The sequence below is a fragment of the Gymnoscopelus braueri genome, assembly GCF_963280865.1.
Source record: "Gymnoscopelus braueri genome assembly, chromosome: 11".
Classification (NCBI taxonomy): Eukaryota; Metazoa; Chordata; class Actinopteri; order Myctophiformes; family Myctophidae; genus Gymnoscopelus; species Gymnoscopelus braueri.
The window spans coordinates 17,859,790-17,879,059 of NC_137613.1; the positions used below are offsets into that span (position 1 = coordinate 17,859,790).

The 19,270-nt window shown below is 42.6% G+C and overlaps 1 protein-coding gene across 5 annotated transcripts in view; it reads left to right on the forward strand.

The window, feature by feature from the left end:
- Window positions 1-836: 836 nt before the first annotated feature.
- The window catches only part of rxrba (retinoid x receptor, beta a), a 36,144-nt gene continuing 17,710 nt past the window's right edge, over window positions 837-19,270 (forward strand). For 2 of the 5 annotated variants that reach the window (XM_080442838.1, XM_080442841.1), the window contains exons 1-9: window positions 837-956; window positions 2,735-2,917; window positions 5,606-5,841; window positions 8,422-8,581; window positions 10,419-10,598; window positions 13,150-13,185; window positions 14,047-14,207; window positions 15,015-15,150; window positions 15,817-15,949. In XM_080442838.1, coding sequence (XP_080298964.1) covers window positions 2,902-2,917; window positions 5,606-5,841; window positions 8,422-8,581; window positions 10,419-10,598; window positions 13,150-13,185; window positions 14,047-14,207; window positions 15,015-15,150; window positions 15,817-15,949 — 1,058 coding nt within the window. In that variant the 5' untranslated portion in view covers window positions 837-956; window positions 2,735-2,901. Of the gene's footprint in view, window positions 957-2,417; window positions 2,614-2,734; window positions 2,918-5,605; window positions 5,842-8,421; window positions 8,582-10,418; window positions 10,599-13,149; window positions 13,186-14,046; window positions 14,208-15,014; window positions 15,151-15,816; window positions 15,950-19,270 lie in introns of those variants that run through there. The other 3 variants (XM_080442840.1, XM_080442842.1, XM_080442839.1) reach the window with 2 other exon arrangements.

Below are 19,270 nucleotides of genomic sequence, written 5' to 3' on the forward strand. Positions count from 1 at the left end.
TAGCCTGGTAAAGCCTCTCCCTCCGGAAAATCTCATGGAAATGAGATTTCCGGAGGGAGGGTTTACCAGGCTACATGACACTGGCCACCTCTGGTAAAATCCTCCATCTCCTAATTGAAAAGGATCATGCTGTTCACTCCCCTTTTAGTATAATGGCCTAACTCCCTAATGTGACTTAGGCCAAAATAGGCCTTTTGTTTGGCCTAAGTCACATGGTTTTGTGACTTAAGCCAAATTATTTACTGATTTAGGCCATTTTGTAATTTCTTTTGCTTTTTTTTGGCCTAAATCAGATTTAATCCTATTTAAACCTATTTAAATCTCTTATGTTACATAACTGTTATTTCTATTTAAATAGTCATAATTTGTTATAAACATTTTGGGTGAAATGATTAAGAAATATCATATAGTTTTGTTTTGGATCAGTTTTTTATTTTTCCTGAAAAACTTAAAAAAATGAATAGGCCTGGCCAATAGTTTAGCAAGGCGACGTTGTGGTAGTTGCGGGTTGCGTTTTTTTGGGCTTGTTTCTAAAGTGTAGTTGCTTATTTGGGCTTGTTTCCAATTTGTTTAAATTATTATTTAAACCAGTGGTTCTCAAATATGTTCATGTCATGGACCACCAAATTAGTATGTATTTGTCCCTAACCCCCATCTGAATGATTTTATCTTTTTTGAAAATTGCAGATCTGCTATTCTCAAATAGCCAATGTATATACACTGTAGGTTTAAAGTGCTCATGTGGCCTATACATAATATGTTGCTTCTTTTGGCCTTGTTTTCATAGACCTGGTTGCTTCTTTCCCCCGCAAAACCTGGCAACACTGGCAGTCTGGCACGCACGTACACGTGCGCGCACACCCACACAAACAGTCAGACATACACACACACACGGGGCCTAGTCTGAGAGAGTCCCTCCACATCATTTCATGCGAGGAAGCGGTGCCTTCACAAACGTCAGTAATAATCCAGACTGTCTTGTCTATTTACTGCATGCGTTGTTGTTGTTTTATTCCGTTTACTTGGATACCGATCATCAGATTAATGATGTATGACGCAGAATCAATAAACACTTGTTCTTATCAGGCGTGCTGCTGCGAATGCACCCATAGCTAGCTTAGCATTAGCATCTAGCTTAGCTTTAGCATCTATAGCTAGCTTAGCATCTAGCTTAGCTTTAGCATCTATAGCTAGCTTAGCATTAGCTAGCTATGTTAAATGTACCTATACTGTACATGTACTGTACACTGTGTGTAGTTGGTTGTGTCGCTTTTACAACGAGACACTCGCGTTATTTGTGTCGCATGGCGGTCGGCGTGGCGACTGAATTTTATAGCCACGAATGCAGTGAAAGTAGCCTAGTTTACGAGCAGCGTTGCCAGATTGTGTGAGAGAAATACGCATTAAGCCAGTGGTTCTCAAACTTTTTCATGTCAAGGACCCCCAAATTGACACTTATTAGCCCGCGGACCCCCATTTGAAAAGATCAGCCAGGGACCCCCATAAGAGAAGATTTTTACGGCTCTAGCAGTGATTCTCAACCATTTTAATTTCAAGGACCCCCAGTTTGACCTGCATTTAGGCTACGGACCCCATTTAATGGCATCTCTATCTCTGGGACCCCAATTCATATTGTAAAATCAATGTTGATTTAACTCTGAGAGTGTACAAATGGAACCATTTGGTTCCATTTGTACGCTCTCAGAGTTACAGACCCATAAGGGTCCATTTGGTTCCTATCCATCATTTAGCTGGGGACCCCCTGGAACCCCCTCAAGGAGCCCTGGGCCTGGGGGTCCCTGGACCCCACTTTGAGAACCAATGCATTAACCAACCAGGTCTAGGAAAACGAGCTCTAAAGAAGAGACTATTAGGCCACATGAGCACTTAAAACCTTTCAAATAGCATCGGCTATTTGAAAATAGCAGATCTACAAGCTCTCAACGCGTCACGATGTGAGCTTGTAGATCTGCTATATTTAAAAAAAATCTTTATAAATTTGGAATATTGACGTTTTTTGTTTGAAACATTCTAATAAACACAAATGCTCCCTGGCACAAAACATGTTCATGAAAATATTTGAGAACCACTGGTTTAAATATTAAGACATTTGGAAGCAAGCCTAAATAAGCAACTACACTTTCAATTAACAAGCCCAGAAAACCCACAACTACCAATATTTACAAGCAACTTTACTGGAAAAACAAGCCCAAAGTCGCTTATTATAATAAGCGGACATGGCAACACTGATTACGAGCTAGCCCGAATGCTAACTTATTTTAGCCCTGAGCCTAGAATGGTGGTTTGTTTGTTGCCATTCGTCGGGTCGGGGGGGGCTCCACCTATCTGCTGGAACGGGACGTTTCAGTCTGTGTGCGTTGAGCTGTATTATTCACACGGTCTGTCTGGGGGTCAGTAATCGATACGAAGTGGACGATCAGTTCAATAGATCACTCTCTCTGTCTGGTCTGTAAGGTTACCGAGGCTCTGCTTGGCAGGCCTGGGATCAGCTGATCAGCAGCTGGCTTTGCCTGCCTTGATTAAAACATAATATGCCTACAAATAAAAGAACACATTGACAGGCTCGGGCGTTATTATATGACAACGTTGGAGGTGAGGGATAAAAAAAAAAAATATGAACTTGTTTTTGTTGTGCGGATATATATATATTTTTTGACGTTATGAGCTCCATATTCTCTCTCAATCTGTGTCTCTTGTGTTGGAATTTTTTCAGCTGTGTTTTTGGTCCCCAACCTCCTCGGGGCCCTGGGCCGCAGTCCGCGGTCTACAGTTTGGTAGCGGGCCGCTGACGGAGTGAAGCACGTCTGACTTGAGTCGCTACCGACCCGCCCCTCTCCAGGCTGTGTTCTTGTCCCCCAGGCAGCCAGTCTGTCTGTCAACATGGGAGACAGTAGAGGTGAGACAACATGACAACACTGGCTGCTGCGTGATATATTGACGTTTCCTTCTGTTAATTTAACTCCGAAGAGTAATGCAAACATATCTAAAATGTACCAGTAAGGGTCCATTTGGTTACATTTGTGTACTCTCAGAGTTAAAAATGGATACCTTTTTATCACTGAGGGTTTTGCTGTAAATGGTAAATGGTGCATTTATATAGCGCTTTTCTCCAAAGTGTATCAGACCAGAGATGTACCGATTTTTTTCCCTACAGTTATTAACGATTCCAATAACTGTAGTTTAAAAAAGATCTAGGACAGTGGTTCTCAAAGTGGGGTACAGTTCTGTTACTCTGAGAGTGTACAAATGGAACCAAATGGACCCGTACACTATCAGAGTTATGGTGGTCCTTGAGATTAAATAGTTTGAGAACCACTGATCTAGGAAAAAATACAAATTAAAACATATATATAAAACAGCAGTGCAACATCAACTGAAGCATTCAAAATATCATTGTAAATGACTTATCATGTGATAAATTATGTGGCATATTGGAATGGCATAGACTGGCATACTCACAGATACCAGCATTTTAGGCAGTATTGGCAGCTTTTCTGATACTGGTATCGGTATCGGAACAACTCTTAGTATGACAGACCAGAGCAAACTGCATTTTAAAAATTGAGATATAATAGCATGACAGCCTTGCACATTGATGTGAGCGTGTGGAGGAATGCAATGGATACAAATTACGGTGACAGAAATAGTTCCAAGACTGCAGGGCACAACAAAGGTTTCGTCTGGGGAATCACATTGATACTATGTCACAGCATTTGTCAGCTGCCTCAGCAAGAGTCCATACTGGTGTCACATTGTGATTTAGGCCGATGAGCTGTAATAAATCAATAGGCTGAATGTCTATATTTCCACCCCCTCTGCCAGGCAGCCAGGCTCCCACACAGTCCCATCAGCAAGTGCCAGTTCTGTTTGTAACACGATAACTTTGCACTTTACGAAATTGTGTGTGGACAAACTAGCCTGCCTCAACTATGCATCAGGCATATTTAATGCATGGGTGTACATTGAAGGACTTGCGTCTCGTTCGTGCTCATTTTTTTTAAATGGCCGTGAGTGTGAATGCCAATCATGTGTGAATGCACAACCTCGCATGCACAACCTCGCATGTGAGGTTGTGCATTCACACACAAACACGCCGTCCCCCAAAAGGTCAAGAGTCAGGCGTCATTATCACATTCACGCACCTGGTATTGAAATGTGTCCCTGGTAATTGACTTGACAAGAAGTTGGGAAATAATATTGCACATAGAGTTTGGCTGGGCTGTATGGACAGAATCAAATATCACTATTTTTACTGGATAGTAAATATTCGGACAATATCTTGTTCAAAAATGGCAAAAATAGCCCATCAAGCTCACAACGTGTTGTTTTGAGCACGTTGTGTTGTGAAAGTATCAAATAAGGCTGACGGGATTAAAACAAGGAAAAGACAGACACCCAGGCGATGTCTAGCCTCATTTCACGATATCGATATAATAGCGATATATTGGACGGCACAAATTACACACTATTACTTATCCCAGCAATAGGGCAGGAAGCCACTAGTTTTTGTCCTCCAGCCACAGTGTCTGATAAATTTCAAAATTCACGCTAAATACGTTTTTTTTTTAAATGACCACCAACCTCTTAATGATGTTGCTTGCCTGCCAAAGTCAAATGGTTGTGCAGATTTTGACATTGCAAAAACAATATAAATCGAATCATGATAATATTTACACAGAAACCTTTTTAACATGAGATAAGATACCCAGGGGGGAAATTCAGGAAGCTACGACAGCAGAGTAAAAGTAAAAAAAGTGAACAACAATAATAAACAATAAATAAAGCAACCATAGACAATAGATACAGCATAAAGTATACTCACTCGCAAGCATACCGACACGCACCCTCACACGTGGTACAATAACATAATTACATTTCTGAAACTTGAAAAAATATAATAAGGCGAGGCTTAGGGCTGCACTGGAAAAGGGGTCTGTATTATGTGTGTAAAACAAATTTTCTCAATGATTTGGGAAACATAATGGCATTCTTTTATTGCATGTCTTTGCATAGCCTTTTCTGCTAAGCTTCTGAATGGTGGGAGTGGAGCTGCTGTGTTTGGCCTTGGTTTCCATCGTGAATAGTCGGGTACACTTAAGCAGGGGGTTGTTCAAAATGTATTTTAGCCTTCTGATATCGACTGGAAACTAATATTGCGATATACAATAATATACTAATATATTGTGCAGCCTTAATGCATTGTTATTAAAGTGACAAAATTACTGTACACACACATCTTTCTCGAACTACAGACAGTTTACCTGTACAGTGATCTTATTGTTACTGCTATAATTATATGATATATATCATTATTTATGAGCAAACATTTTCAATTAATGTGTTTGAAAATGTTTCAAAAATTTCTCAAATAGATCTACAAGCTCACAACGCATTTATGTGAAACATTGTGAGCTTGTTGATAGGCTATTTTCGCATGACACCATCGTATGTGGCAAAGTATAAAATAGGTCTTAAGTGGTTATAGCAAGATTTGTGACAATTACTTAACCCTCTCTCTCCCTCTCTCCATCCTCTCTCTCTCGCCTCTTTACATCACCCTCTCTTTACATTTCCAAACCACCAGACTCTCGGAGCCCCGACAGCTCCTCTGTCTCCTCCCCTCCATCGGGCCAGCGCTCCCCGCCCCTGGCTCCCTCGGCGGCGGCGCTCATGACCTCCCTGCCCTCCATCAACACCGCGGGGGTCAACAGTCCCATCAGCAGCATCGGCTCTCCCTTCTCCGTCATCAGCTCCTCGCTGGGCTCGCCCTGCCTTCCCGGCACGCCCTCCGTCGGCTACGGGCCCATAAGCAGCCCACAGGTGAGGGAGGGGTCTTGAGATTAGGAAAGAGGTCAATTCACCCTTCATCACGGTCTCATAGGGCTTTATTGGCCCACAAAGGACACCAAACGACACCCGTAGGGCCTTAACCCATTAACACATTAACCGCCAAGAACGTAGTCCTACGGTCCGTTAAATCCAACTGTTAAGCGCCGAGACCGTAGCCCTACGGTCCACGGTCTTTTCGCGCTATTCACTTCCGGGTTCACTTTCGGATTTTTTTTGATCCACTTCCGTTTCCGTTTGATGACCGGAAATAGAATTATTTGGGATCCGGTTTTGACGATCACGTCCGCTCTCGTTCTACAGACGAAACTGAAACTCAATTCTCTTCCTGTAGTTTTTTCTCCTCGCATTTCACTGTTTAACGTAATCCGCTCTAACTACAACATGGATACCCCGTTTGACACGTGGTCTTCACTGGGAGATACAGTGGGATGTCGCGGATGTAAACAGACCTTGTACGGCTCAATCTTAAGGATTTTAACAAGATCTATGGCGACATGAAAAAAACTAAAAAACAACAAAAACACCTTGGCACTGGTGAGTACATTATGAGATTAACCTCTGGCGGTCGATGTGTTAAGACCGGGAACACATCTGTGTCATTTTAGATCTTTGAATATTCAAAAATAGCAGATATACAAGCTCATAGCGCGGCACCAAGTGCCACACTACGAGCTTGTAGATCTGCAATTTTTTGGAAAATGACCAAATACATCATTTTGGGAGTCCTTGACATGGAAACGTTTGAGAACCACTACTATAGCAACATAGGTTTTTTCTAAAAACTGTTCGGATTTAGAACACATTTTGTAGAATCAGAACCTCAGAACCTCAGGCCTTAAACAGATGACGAAACGTGCTCAAGAAAAAAAGAAAAGAAAAGAAAGAAACCTCAAGAAGGATCACAGAAGACGGGTGCCCTCCATACATTAGAAATAAATAGCTTTATCATTCTCTCATCGGCATGGCAAAGTGCATGGAAATACAAAACAGTCATTCAACCACACATTCCATTTGGGTGAATTGCTGTTAAGACCTTTACATTTTAGGCATTTCTCAAATGGGTTTTTCCCACTGATTTTATTGATTCAGAGGCACTTGCCCGTAGGTCAAGTACAGGTCATGTTCTACTTGCCCAAAGGTCATGTCCACTTGACCGAAAAGTAAATCGTAAGAGGTAAAATTTTATTTATCGTTCATTTGAACACTTTTTCTTTTACTTTACTTGCGAATTCTGGGGCTGTGTGATATGGACATATCTCAATATTTATGCCAAATATCTCAATACTTATACAGTATGACTTATTTTATATTCCACAGACGTCTTGTGTTGCGTTTATAGCGAACTAAAGACTGTTGCTTCCCCACTCAAACACACTTGCCCGTCGGGCAACCTGAAAGCAAACTCCACCTGCCTGAACGTTTTATTTACCTGCCACAGGCAGCCGGGCAACCGTTAGTGTCAACCCCTGACTACTAGGCCGCTCCTTTTTTTCCCCCTCTACACCAAATCTCTTGTTGCGTTGTATCGCAACGCATTGTGAGCTGGTAGACCTTCTGTTTCTGACATACTGTATGTTCGCTCCCAAGAAAAGGGATTCCAGGGTTCATGTGGTTAAAAAGAAAAGCTAAGAAGTTGTGTACGCCAGCAGGAGTCATTTGTGGTTCCATAGGTCAATGGTTCCCAAACTGGGGGTCCCCAAATTATTTTGGGAGGGTCCCCAGATTATTAGCTAATGTGCAACATCGTTTTCTCAGTCAACAGTAAACAATCCAACATACAGTAAAAGTGTATACAGGATATCTGCACATTTCTAAAGTGACGATTTAAGGGCTTTTAACACATTGAGTGCCAAAAACGGTCCGGACCGTTTTTGAGAATCCAAACGAGGTGTGCCAAAAACGGTTATAGCCGTTTTTGAAAAAAAAAAAAAAAAAACGAAGATTTAGACTTTAATCCACTTCCTGGTTAACTTATGACTTCAAAGGCCCGTATCTCGGCTCCTGTGTACTTTTTTTTTTACTATGTATTTTTGACTATTTTTGACTATTTTCAACTGGCTGCAACTATGGAACGGATTACCGAATGTTTTAAAAAAAAAATCCCCCGATTGTACGAGACCTCTATGTGTGTAATGAGGTGATCACCGTGACGACGGTGATCACTGAAAATATTTTGTGACTACTTGAAAAAGGTTCAAAAATTGTTAAAAATCCAGGCACTGACTGTACCCTGTTTTAAAAAAAACCTGTCATCAATGTGTTAAGACCTTTTTAATACCTCTAAAATGAAGAAAATAATACGTAATACTACGTCAAAAGTAACCAACAAACTATACTACAAAGAATGGTCAAACTTTGGCCAAATTGTCAAATATTACCTAAGAAAGAGGCAAAAATTGTGAAAATAGCCGAGCTACAAGCATTGCGCGGCGTGAATATTTATCTGTGGAACTGAGTCAAACTAAATTTAATGCCTCAACTCCTACAATTCCAAATGCTTGTCAGGGTGGGTGGTCCCCGTTTCAAATATGATTATTATCTCTCCCTCAGATCAACTCGACGGTGTCCATGTCGGGTCTTCACGCCGTGAGCAGCTCGGACGACGTGAAGCCCCCGTTTGGCCTGAAGCAGCTGTCGCCCCACAGCCCCGGTGGTGGGGCCATGCTCTCCCAGAAACGCCTCTGCGCCATCTGTGGAGACAGATCCTCTGGTGAGAAGAACGCACACCACTCGACTGCACAACTCAAATAAAGCGTAAAAACCTCACAACAAACGGTATCATACTTTGAATTAGTAAAACTACACACATTACATGCATATCTCTTATAAATGGTGCATTTACAGTATATAGTGCCTTTGTCCAAAGTGCTTCTCATTAGGAGCAGTTAGGGGTTAAGGGCCTTATTTTGCCTTACCCCTTATGCCTAAACTTTCTTTGGCATTTTTTATTTATGTTGGAAAAACATTACATTTTTTTTCAAATAGCCGATCTACAAGCTCACAACTTGTCGATGTAGATCGGCTATTTTCACTATTTTATTCTTTTTTTTTTAAATAGCCCAAAAAGTTTAGGCATAAGGGCGGGTAAGGCAAGATATGGCCTTAAGGGTCTTGCTCAAGGACACTTTGACACGAAGCCAGTTGGAGCCGGATATTGAACCAGAGGCGCCTCATCATACCCCATAAGGCCTAGGATGACCTAAATTGTTATTCAGTTACATGGGAACGCATGTTTCACATTCTGTCTGTCTTCGGTCTTGGCTGGAGCATATCTTGTTCAGTATACCGTAAGGCCTAGGATGAGCGAATGTACAGTAGATACACGTATATGGTTACATCTAGGGAAGCCTGTGTGCTGCATACCAAAAGTAGGTCACTGTGACCCTAACAACCCAATTACAATCACTGCTTTTTCCATTGGAGGACAAATAGATGACCCTGCAATACTTTGCCTGGTTTACCGAGCGATTCTTGGATTTAATTAACCACAACTTGAGATACGCACCTCGGATTGTCCTGTGGCGAATACTAGGCCAACACAATGAAATGTACATAACTATAATCATGTAGTAGTAATGGGAGCACATCTCAAATATGTCCCTTAATTTACTAGACTCATGGATTGAAGTTCTCAGTCGCCACGACTAATTTCAGTCATTTGGATTCCATAAAAGCCTTCTATGAAAGCATGTTGCGCAGCAAGGCTGATTTCGGTTATTATTTTAAGATGTGAGCATTTGAAGTGGTCAAACTAGCAAAGGCTCAAGCTGTGATTTCTTTACATAGGCCTAGTGTGTTAATTGTTCAGGAAACGGCACTAGTGTGGGGGGCTCCTTTTAACAAATTGCACATTAGGACTTGGCCATTCAACATTTTTCAGTCATAATATTTTATTTTGCTTTAATCCATGTAGACTGTTTTATTGACTCAACAGAATGCAGTATCATGCTCCTAATTAAATGTTATAATGGAAGTCAGTCAACGAGGCTGTGATCTTGCCTAAACCTTGCCCAAATGTGGAGTTATTTGTCTTGCATATTTCATTCTATACCAGTGGTTCTCAAAGTGGGGTCCGGGGATCCCCAGGGGCCCTGGGCGGGGGGGTTCCCCAGCAAAATGAGTTAATATAGCATAACAATCATTTTAACCACTATCCATTTAGTCGTTGGCTATTCAAAAATAGCATATCTACTGCTATTTAGAAAAATATAAATCATTTAGATTTTTTTTACAAATCTTTTCTTCTGGGGATCCCTGGCACAAAACATTTTCAGATGGGGGTCCGCCTACAAACATCAATTTAGGGGTCCTTGACATTAAAACGTTTGAGAAACACTGTCATAGAAGACTGACGTCACAGGCTATGACATGACGTCCGAGAGCACATTGGAGCCACGCCGTATCTATGTGCGTGGATCCTGAGATCCACATAATTAGATTTTTTAATTCACTTATTATGTCCTCTCCTCCCCTCCACCAGGTAAGCACCTGAGATCCACATAATTAGATTTTTTAATTCACTTATGTCCTCTCCTCCCCTCCACCAGGTAAGCACTACGGCGTGTACAGCTGTGAGGGTTGCAAAGGCTTCTTCAAGCGGACTGTTCGTAAGGACCTCAGCTATACCTGCCGCGACACCAAGGACTGTCTTGTCGACAAGAGGCAAAGGAACCGCTGCCAGTACTGCCGTTATCAGAAATGCCTAGCAATGGGCATGAAGAGGGAAGGTGAGACCCCGATTCACAGAAACCGGTTACCGTACGTCACAGGTTTCAGGTGACCAGTCGTGAATCAGGGCTCCAGGCCCTGCTACACCTAGCTGATATCATTAATGCCCCCCCCTTCTGCTTGAAGGTGTGCTTATTCATGAAAGAAGCGTATGTGTGACAATGCCCTAAATCAGGCTTAGCACGAGAGGATGAAAATGTCTAAATGAGCTGGGACTCCAGAGTACTGCTGCATTTCTTCAGTTTGGTGCTGCAATTGAGGAAGCAACATGGGGGGGGCAGCAGGATTGTTTATTGTATGGCCCCCACAGCAACTGTTGTTGTAGCATGAGGCTGAGAAGTGGAAGAATCCTTGCATTGATCCATTTATCTGACATCAGTCAAGTTCCATTTACAAATCCATTTTGAGCAGTTGTTTTGGCTTGCTTTACCACCTAGGGACAAGTGCCAGATAGATGAGATAGAGATTTTTTAGAATAGAAAACGACAAAGTGCTGTTGCGGTCTCACTTTTTATTCTGCGTTTACACGGTGACGCAACAGTGATTGAAACGGCTGTAGTGTGCATGCCAGGTGGCTAGGTGGCAGTGCCGCGCTGCCAGACGTGTGACATCATGCTGACCAGTCACGCATGCGTAGAACACCACTCCCTTTCTACTTCCGGCTGTTTGTTTACATCGCGGATGTGGCGTGAGCCGACGTCAGCCATGATGTCACACGTTTTGTCGTTTCTCCCGTATTGCCCATTAACATGGAGCCGGGAGGCGGAGCGTATTCAAAGATTTCCACTCTGGAAATCCGTTGTTGTCTAAACGGGGGCCTTAATCTTTGTCTTAATCCCATTTTAAATCTCTCAGGCTGAGATTATCTTGATGCAAGATTTAGCAAAGCCCCTCCCCGTTAACCTCATTGTGTTTGGTGCCCCCTCTCCATACGAGCTCAGAGCAAGGCTTTTATCGGAGCATTATTACGCAAAGTTTGTTATTGTTTCATTGTGACTCTGTGTGTGAGCTAATCAATTGAGTAACCCAGTACTTTAGGCGTTGGGTGTACGGGCTTCAGTCACAGAGTGACTTCACAGTGAGTGTGCATTGCAGGCCAGCAGCAATAAGGGAGACACAATACAATGTCCCACCAGAAGATGTAATAAATCTTTCATCACTCAAACTCTACTGTGTACATAACAAAATTAATGACAGCGAGAAAAGGTAACTTGTTTTTCTTAAATTGAGATATGATGTGAAGATGGAGGGGTGCAGTATTCTATCCATCGAGCCACAAAGGAAATGGAACACCCAACTCCTATATACCCAACAATTACCCATTGAGGCGGCTTCTCTCGCCCTCTCACCTGTTCTCACTCACTCAACAGTGGGCAGGCAGTTTGATCATTTTCTCCAGTGTAAGTGGACAGGACAGCTGAGAGGGAGATAGACTAGGGGAGGCGTTTGTGCATGGGGGTCACATCCTGGGACAGCGAGGGCTACACGTCATGCATGAGCACACGCTACGTAAGTCATGCAATGCACTGTAATGCCTGACTTGAATTGGTTGCGCAAATAGCCGATCTACGAGCTCTCAACATGTCACATTGAGACGCATTAAACTTGTAAATGTGAACTTGCAACTACGTATGAATCAGGATTAACAATGCACTTTGGAAAGTATTCATATAACTTATAAGGTCATCGCTATCCTCCCCATTAGAAGTATAAAACTATACATTATCCGTTAATGTCTACTTAGTAATGTTGGTTATTAATGATTCTGAAAAAAGTGTTTTTTCTTGTTTTGCTAGGATAACAGACTGTGATTCTTGTAATGAAACTATATATTCACCAATGCATTCTATTTGTCAGTAAAGTGACCTTTTATGTTATGTTATTACAGATTTTATATTGTAACACTGCATACCTTGAAGGGGCAGCTAGAATGAGTAAAAATAGAAAGGAGAGGGAGAGAGAGCAGACGTAGAGAGTGAAAAGGAGAGGAATGTTAGCCACTTAACCCTAGCGTCCCTAATATGGGCATGTCATTATAGGTAAACATTTTCAGTAACAGCGAAAAAAATATATCTACAAGCTGTCATACATGTTGAGCTTGTACTGTAGATCAGCTATTCTTGCCTCATGGTTCTTGAACCAATGACACTGTCGTACAACGAAGTATAAAACATCAGAGAACAGGGTTACAAAAGTCAACCTTGGGGTTTAAGTTGTTAAATCGTGTTGTTAAACTTTATTTAAGGAGCAAGGGAGGAGGAGATGAATGGTGCGATGAAGAAAAATGGAATAAGAGATGAGAGGAAGGGAAGGAAGTCAAGTAGTGAAGCAGTAAAATAGGAATGTAGAGGAGTGTAGGAAAGGAGGGTTGGAAAGGGAGAGAGAGGGATGGAGCGAGGGAGGGCGAGGGGGCAGGCCAGCGTTGGGAGAAGAGCGGGGAGGGGTGGGGTAAGCCTTGTAAACACTAATCCCCCTCTCCCCTTCTCTCCCTCTTTTGTTTTTTGTTTCCTCTCGTTCTCCCTCTCCCCCTCTCTCTATCTCCTTCTGTAGTGGTCCAGGATGAGCGGCAGAGATGTAAGGAGCAGGGTGTGTATGTGTGTGCGTGCGTCTGTGTGTATGTATTTATGTAAGACCTGATTTATAACATGAACATGGTCGATCTACAAGCTCACGACACATTGCAACATGACGCATTGTGAGCTTGTAGCTCGGCCATTTCCAACGAGCGACACAATGCGCTACAAAGCATAACTTGCATACCAGAGGGATGAGTGCACCTTTTTTTTGCCAAATTGAATGAGCAGGAACTAGTTTTCAAATGTCGTCTCATCGTTTCCAAGCCAAACCCTGCGTAACGGACCCACACCCGAAGTTTTGCCCCAAAAAATAATCCACATGTATGGACATTTCATAACACTACCGTAATATGATGGACGACAATATGCAGTATAACTCCTAGCATGTTTATCTTGGTCCACTGGGTGCTGAATGAATGAATGAAAGTAAGTCCAAGGTGGTGTGAGAGGTGTGTGAACTAACCAGGAAATGTACATATTTGTGTGTATCTCGCTTGTTCTCTTCTTTCCTCCCGTCCCTTTGTTCTGCTCCTTATCCTTCTGTCCTCTCTCTCTCTGTCCGCTGTGCATCCTTTTCCCCCCCGTTTCCTCCATCGTCTTTTCTGCCCGCTTCATACTTTTTCCCCATCCCTGCAATTTTCCTTCTCATCCCTTCATTCATTGTTTCTCGTGCTTCTCATTTATCCAACTTTCACTCAATCGCAACTTTTTCTCCTTCCGCACCCCCACCCGCCACCTCCTGTATTCCTTCTTCACACCATTTCCAATCCTCCCTACTTCCGCGGGGTCCAACCTTCTTTTTTCTACTCCTATCTCTCCTCCCTGTTCCTCCATCTCTGTCCTTGTCCTCCTGTCCGCCACCCCTCTGCAGCTGTGCAGGAGGAGCGCCAGAGGAACAAGGAGCGGGAGGCGGAGGTGGAGTCGACCAGCGCGGTGAACGAGGAGATGCCGGTAGAGAAGATCCTGGAGGCGGAGATGGCGGTGGAGCAGAAGACTGAGCTGCACGCCGATGGCACGTCCGGGGGCAACTCTGTGAGTAGCAGGAGTCTTGTCTCCAGAGAGGTCTATCCATGGACTTAGAGGCTAATTGAAGGTGCATGAAATCCTAGGCCAGTGGTTCTCAGACCTTTTTTAATTTCTAGGACCCCCATAACTCTGGAGTTACAAACCCATATGGGTCGTTTTGGAAACGCCGCCAAGGAACCCTGAGGGTCCTAGGACCCCATTGTGAGAACCACTGTCCTAGGCTGTTTTTGTAGTTTTTGTTTGGTGAGGGGGATCCATTTGTACACAAATGTAAGGGTCCATTTGGAACCCCCTCATGGGAACCCTGAGTGTCCCTGGACCGCACTTTGAGAGCCTAGACTGATTTTCACGTTGGCATCTTAACTCTCTCAGTGCCAAGCCCCGAGTTATCCCGAGTTTTAGGGTTATACCCTCAGTGCCAGAACGAGAAATCCAGAGTAAAAAAAAGAAAGAAAAAGTGTTCAGAACCCAAGATATCATTATCTGAAGATTTGCAGCTCCATCCACTCTTTGTTTAACCTATAACTGAAAAAGGCTGTATCTCGCTTCCTAAGCACTTTTTCTTTACTTTGAAAAAAATAAGAAAAAAGTTGGCACAGTTTTTTTATTTCATTGGCACTGAAAGAGTTAACATGCACAAGCACTCGCCGCTAGCGTTTTTTCTTGTTCTCCTGAATTGGACATTACGTGAAAGCGAAGACTTTTTTTTTTTTTTTTTTTTTTTTGTTCAAGTAATCTATCCAGATGTTGTCTCGCTGATATTGAAAAATGAGTGTGGAGTTGAGCCTCTCTGGCTTGTGTTCCTTTGTGTAGCCCAGCCCCAACGACCCCGTCACCAACATCTGCCAGGCAGCGGACAAACAGCTGTTCACCCTGGTGGAATGGGCCAAGAGGATCCCCCACTTCTCTGAACTGGCCCTCGACGACCAGGTCATCCTGCTGCGTGCTGGTACGATTCCTAGTATCACCTAATCTAGTCTCCACGTCAAATTATTTTTGCCAACCAATCAAACGCTCAGTCACCGAGAGCGGCGTCAGGTATTGGCCGCGTCTCGGGATCAGGCTTGTCACAATTATTACATAATCGCCTAATCGCAATTATTTGAGATAATCGCAATTATCTCATCATGATCGTTTCCATGCTGAAAACATTTCATATATTTATAAATAAAAAAAATCTAAAACTGTGAAAACTATTTCCACTACGTTTTTTTTTTAAGTATGAAGTTATTAAATATGTCAGCTATTTCTTTGTATATTTAGGTCACAGCAACTTGAAGTGTAATTTCTATTCATAATGTTCCAGCGTTCAGCAACAAAAAACACAATTAAATAGCAATTATTTGTGTCACAATTAATCGCCATGTAAGATTTTCGACCTCGTGACAGCCCTAGACTCTGGATTAAATATGTGTGGGATTAAAGGAGTAGTTCACCCTGAAAGACTGAAAGAGTCTCCCAATGATGACCCGGTCACCAAATTATCAGCAATGCGACAAAAACTAAAAAAAATCTCCACAAATTCAAGGCTTCATCGGTTGTGTAATTGACTGAAAATAAGTAATTTTTTGGTTGAACTACTGCTTTTGAAATTGATTTGTGTGTGTGCCACCAGGCTGGAATGAGCTCCTGATCGCGTCGTTCTCGCATCGCTCCATCTCGGTCAAAGATGGCATCCTGCTGGCCACGGGTCTCCATGTCCACAGGAACAGTGCCCACAGCGCAGGGGTTGGCGCCATTTTCGACAGGTAACACGCGCGCACGCACACACACACACACACAACACGCACTTACACTTTACACACACATACAGTATACATGCAGTCAGATACATACACGGATACCAGACTTGCACGCAAACAAATACAGACTTAAGCTATCAGATATATACATACACACACACACACACACACACACACACACACACACACACACACACACACACACACACACACACACACACACACACACACACACACACACACACACAATGTATCCAAATGAAATGTGCACAAGCTGAGTACGAAGAGTTCCATTCTAAATGCTGAAGAGGTCTTTCCATTGAAGTTCATGGTCATCTATTGGATGGTTTTATCACTTTGTCAACCAACTGCATTGATCCACCATCCTTTAACCACATAAACCTTAGCGTCTCTACAGCTGATCTAGAAGCTTGCGACACGTTGTGAGCTTGTAGATAGTCTATTTTCGGCGAAGAGATGTGGTGTAGAGACATATAAAAAAAAGGAAGAGGCCAAGTATAGAGCCTTGGGGGACCAGTCAATGAAGTATATCGTCACTGTCGGGTGGAAACCATGTCCAAGACCGTTATTTTTCAGGATTCAAATTCAAAAGTAGCAAAAGTTGCAGATCTACAAGCTCAAAACGTGTCGCTTCGGGCCGCGTTTCGAGCTTGTGGATCTGCTACTTTTGATGCTTTTGTGTGACGCTGTAGTATGATCAAGTTGACGCAAAAACACAATGGAAATGGAGAGGTTTCTGCCCGACAGTAACGATATAGTGTTTTAAGTGGTTAAAAAGCACCAGAAACACCACGTTTCAGTTTGAGGTGTTCCAAATGTTGAATATCTTGTTTTGGAATGGAATTCTTCATCTATTTCTGACAAACTTTAACTTTGTGTCGGTGGAGTTGGCTATCCTGCCTAGGGGACGCTTACAATCTGCCATGAATATATGATGAATTATAGAAATTATGTATTTTTGTTTAGTAGTGCTGGGCGATATCTTATTTATGCAACAAGTGATATCTTATTTATGCACCAAACGATGCTATATAATGTAACATATCTTGATATTATGCCTTTCTATCTATGAACTTTCCATGATGTAACGCCATGTTAAATCCAGGTGTTGGGATCATTTAGGATTTTAACGATTCTGGTTCCTTGACAATTCCCTCCTATAGGGGGTTCCAAATGGACCCTTACAGGTCTGTAACTCTTAGAAAACCACCAGTATTGTAATCGTATAGCAGAAGTGAAGTCCACATACCAGCTCTGACAGTGTGATTTAAAAACCGGCTCCAGAAACTGTTCCAAATGTGATGGAACCGATTCCGGTTCCTCAATGTTGAACCCGGTTCCCCCGATTCCTCCTGGTTCTGGATCCTAAACCCTAGTTTAAATCCAGCCAGGAGCCACACTGAAGTTAGTACACAGGGTTACGTTGAAAATGAGAAAGGATTGGGGCGCCCGCTGGCCTAGCGGTCCAGGCGCATACCACATATAGGCTCAAATGACAGCTTGTCGTGGGTTCGAATCCCGATCCCGACTACCTTTGCTGCGTGTCGCACCCCGTCTCTCTCTATCCGTTTCCTGTCAATCTCCACTGTGTATTATAAATAAAGGCAGGAAAGCCCCCAATTATCTTTTTAATAGTGAAAAAGGACACCATAGACCGCTGAGGACGTCATCTAATTCATCAATCTTTGTTGTAAGATATATAACATTTCTCAATAATCTTGTTATTGAATATGTCAATATTGATTTGTAAATATCTACCAGAACAGCATATATTGCCCAGCACTCAAACTCAGTGGTTGAAAGTCACTGAGTATTTGGTTGGTAGTCGCTCTAGTGAACCGCTAAGTATTCAGTGCTGTGTTCTCACCTCTGGTTGGCTGCAGCTGTGTTCTTGGTGGGCTCTGATTGGCTGTGACTGTTACTGCTTTAGATACTGCTGGAAGGTGACATTGCATGCCAGGAGGCTGGTGACTAATGCTTACCTTGTAGAGATATGCGTGCGTGCACGCGCACACAAACACACACACACACACACACACACACACACACACACACACACACACACACACACACACACACACACACACACACACACACACACACACACAAATACAAAAACATACTCTGATGCATACAAACTGTCAAACACACCCACAATCACATGCACACACTACGCAAGTCGACCTACGATGGAACTGAAGCAACTTGCACACGTACTGTACAGTACACGTGCAACAACATACATGTAGTACCAGGCGTCCTACCTACTCTTATTCCGAAAGACGTGAAAACGCACAAAGACGTTCACCAACTTGTAATCTTTTTCCTGTGTTGGAACAGAGCATGCCGTGAATATAGCGTCGCAGAAACCGTCAACTTTGAACCTCAGACCCCCCCAACCTCAACACAAAGTGTCAATGCACTGTTAATTACACTGTAATTACATTGTTACACAATGGCTTAATTATTATTATTACTATTATTATTAATTTTATTTAGAAAAGCAAAAACAACTCGGAGCAGGGTGAAAAGAAGCTATCTGGGCTACCTGATTTTCCTACTCAAACCTTTTGCCTTTCTGTAGAAGCAGACTTTTGTTTCAGAATGACAGCAGCCTGGGAAATCCCACTTGATTTTGTTTTCGGTTGATAATTAGTTTTTCCCTTTTCCCCACTATGCAGATCTGACATTAACATTTAGTGTCACTGCCTTTTCTCTAATCACACGGCTTTCATTAATCTAGTTGGATATCCGTGACAAATTTGCGCGTGATGTGCTTCTTGCTTTTCCTGCTGTCGCAGAATTGGCTTGTTTTTTTTAACATAACCCCTTCCCTGCTGAGTTTTCCATACATTTCACTACAGGACTGAATAATGTCTCACAAGCACTTCACGCCTAGACGCCCTTGAAGCAGATCTGCACTGTATAACAATATATAAGATGTGTTTGTAATGTATAAAGTACGGATGGGACGATATGAAAATTACATGTCACGATTATTGTGTCTTAAGTTATTGCGATAATGATATTATCGCGATAATCAAAGTATGCTTAAAACGCCACTTTTGTTAACCACTTGAACCCCCGGCATCCCTTTTCTGGGGGGAACGTTTCTTCAAAAATAGACGATCTACAAGCTCACAACGTGTTGTAAACTTGTAGATCAGCTATTTTGGCGAATCGATTTGTTTAGAGTGAAATAAGAGTGCACCAAATGCGCTCTTTACAGGTCCATTTTATAAAGTATAGATGGTTTAAGTCGTACTGAATTTGCAGCTCAACAATAGCTAATTCATCCTAGTGTAT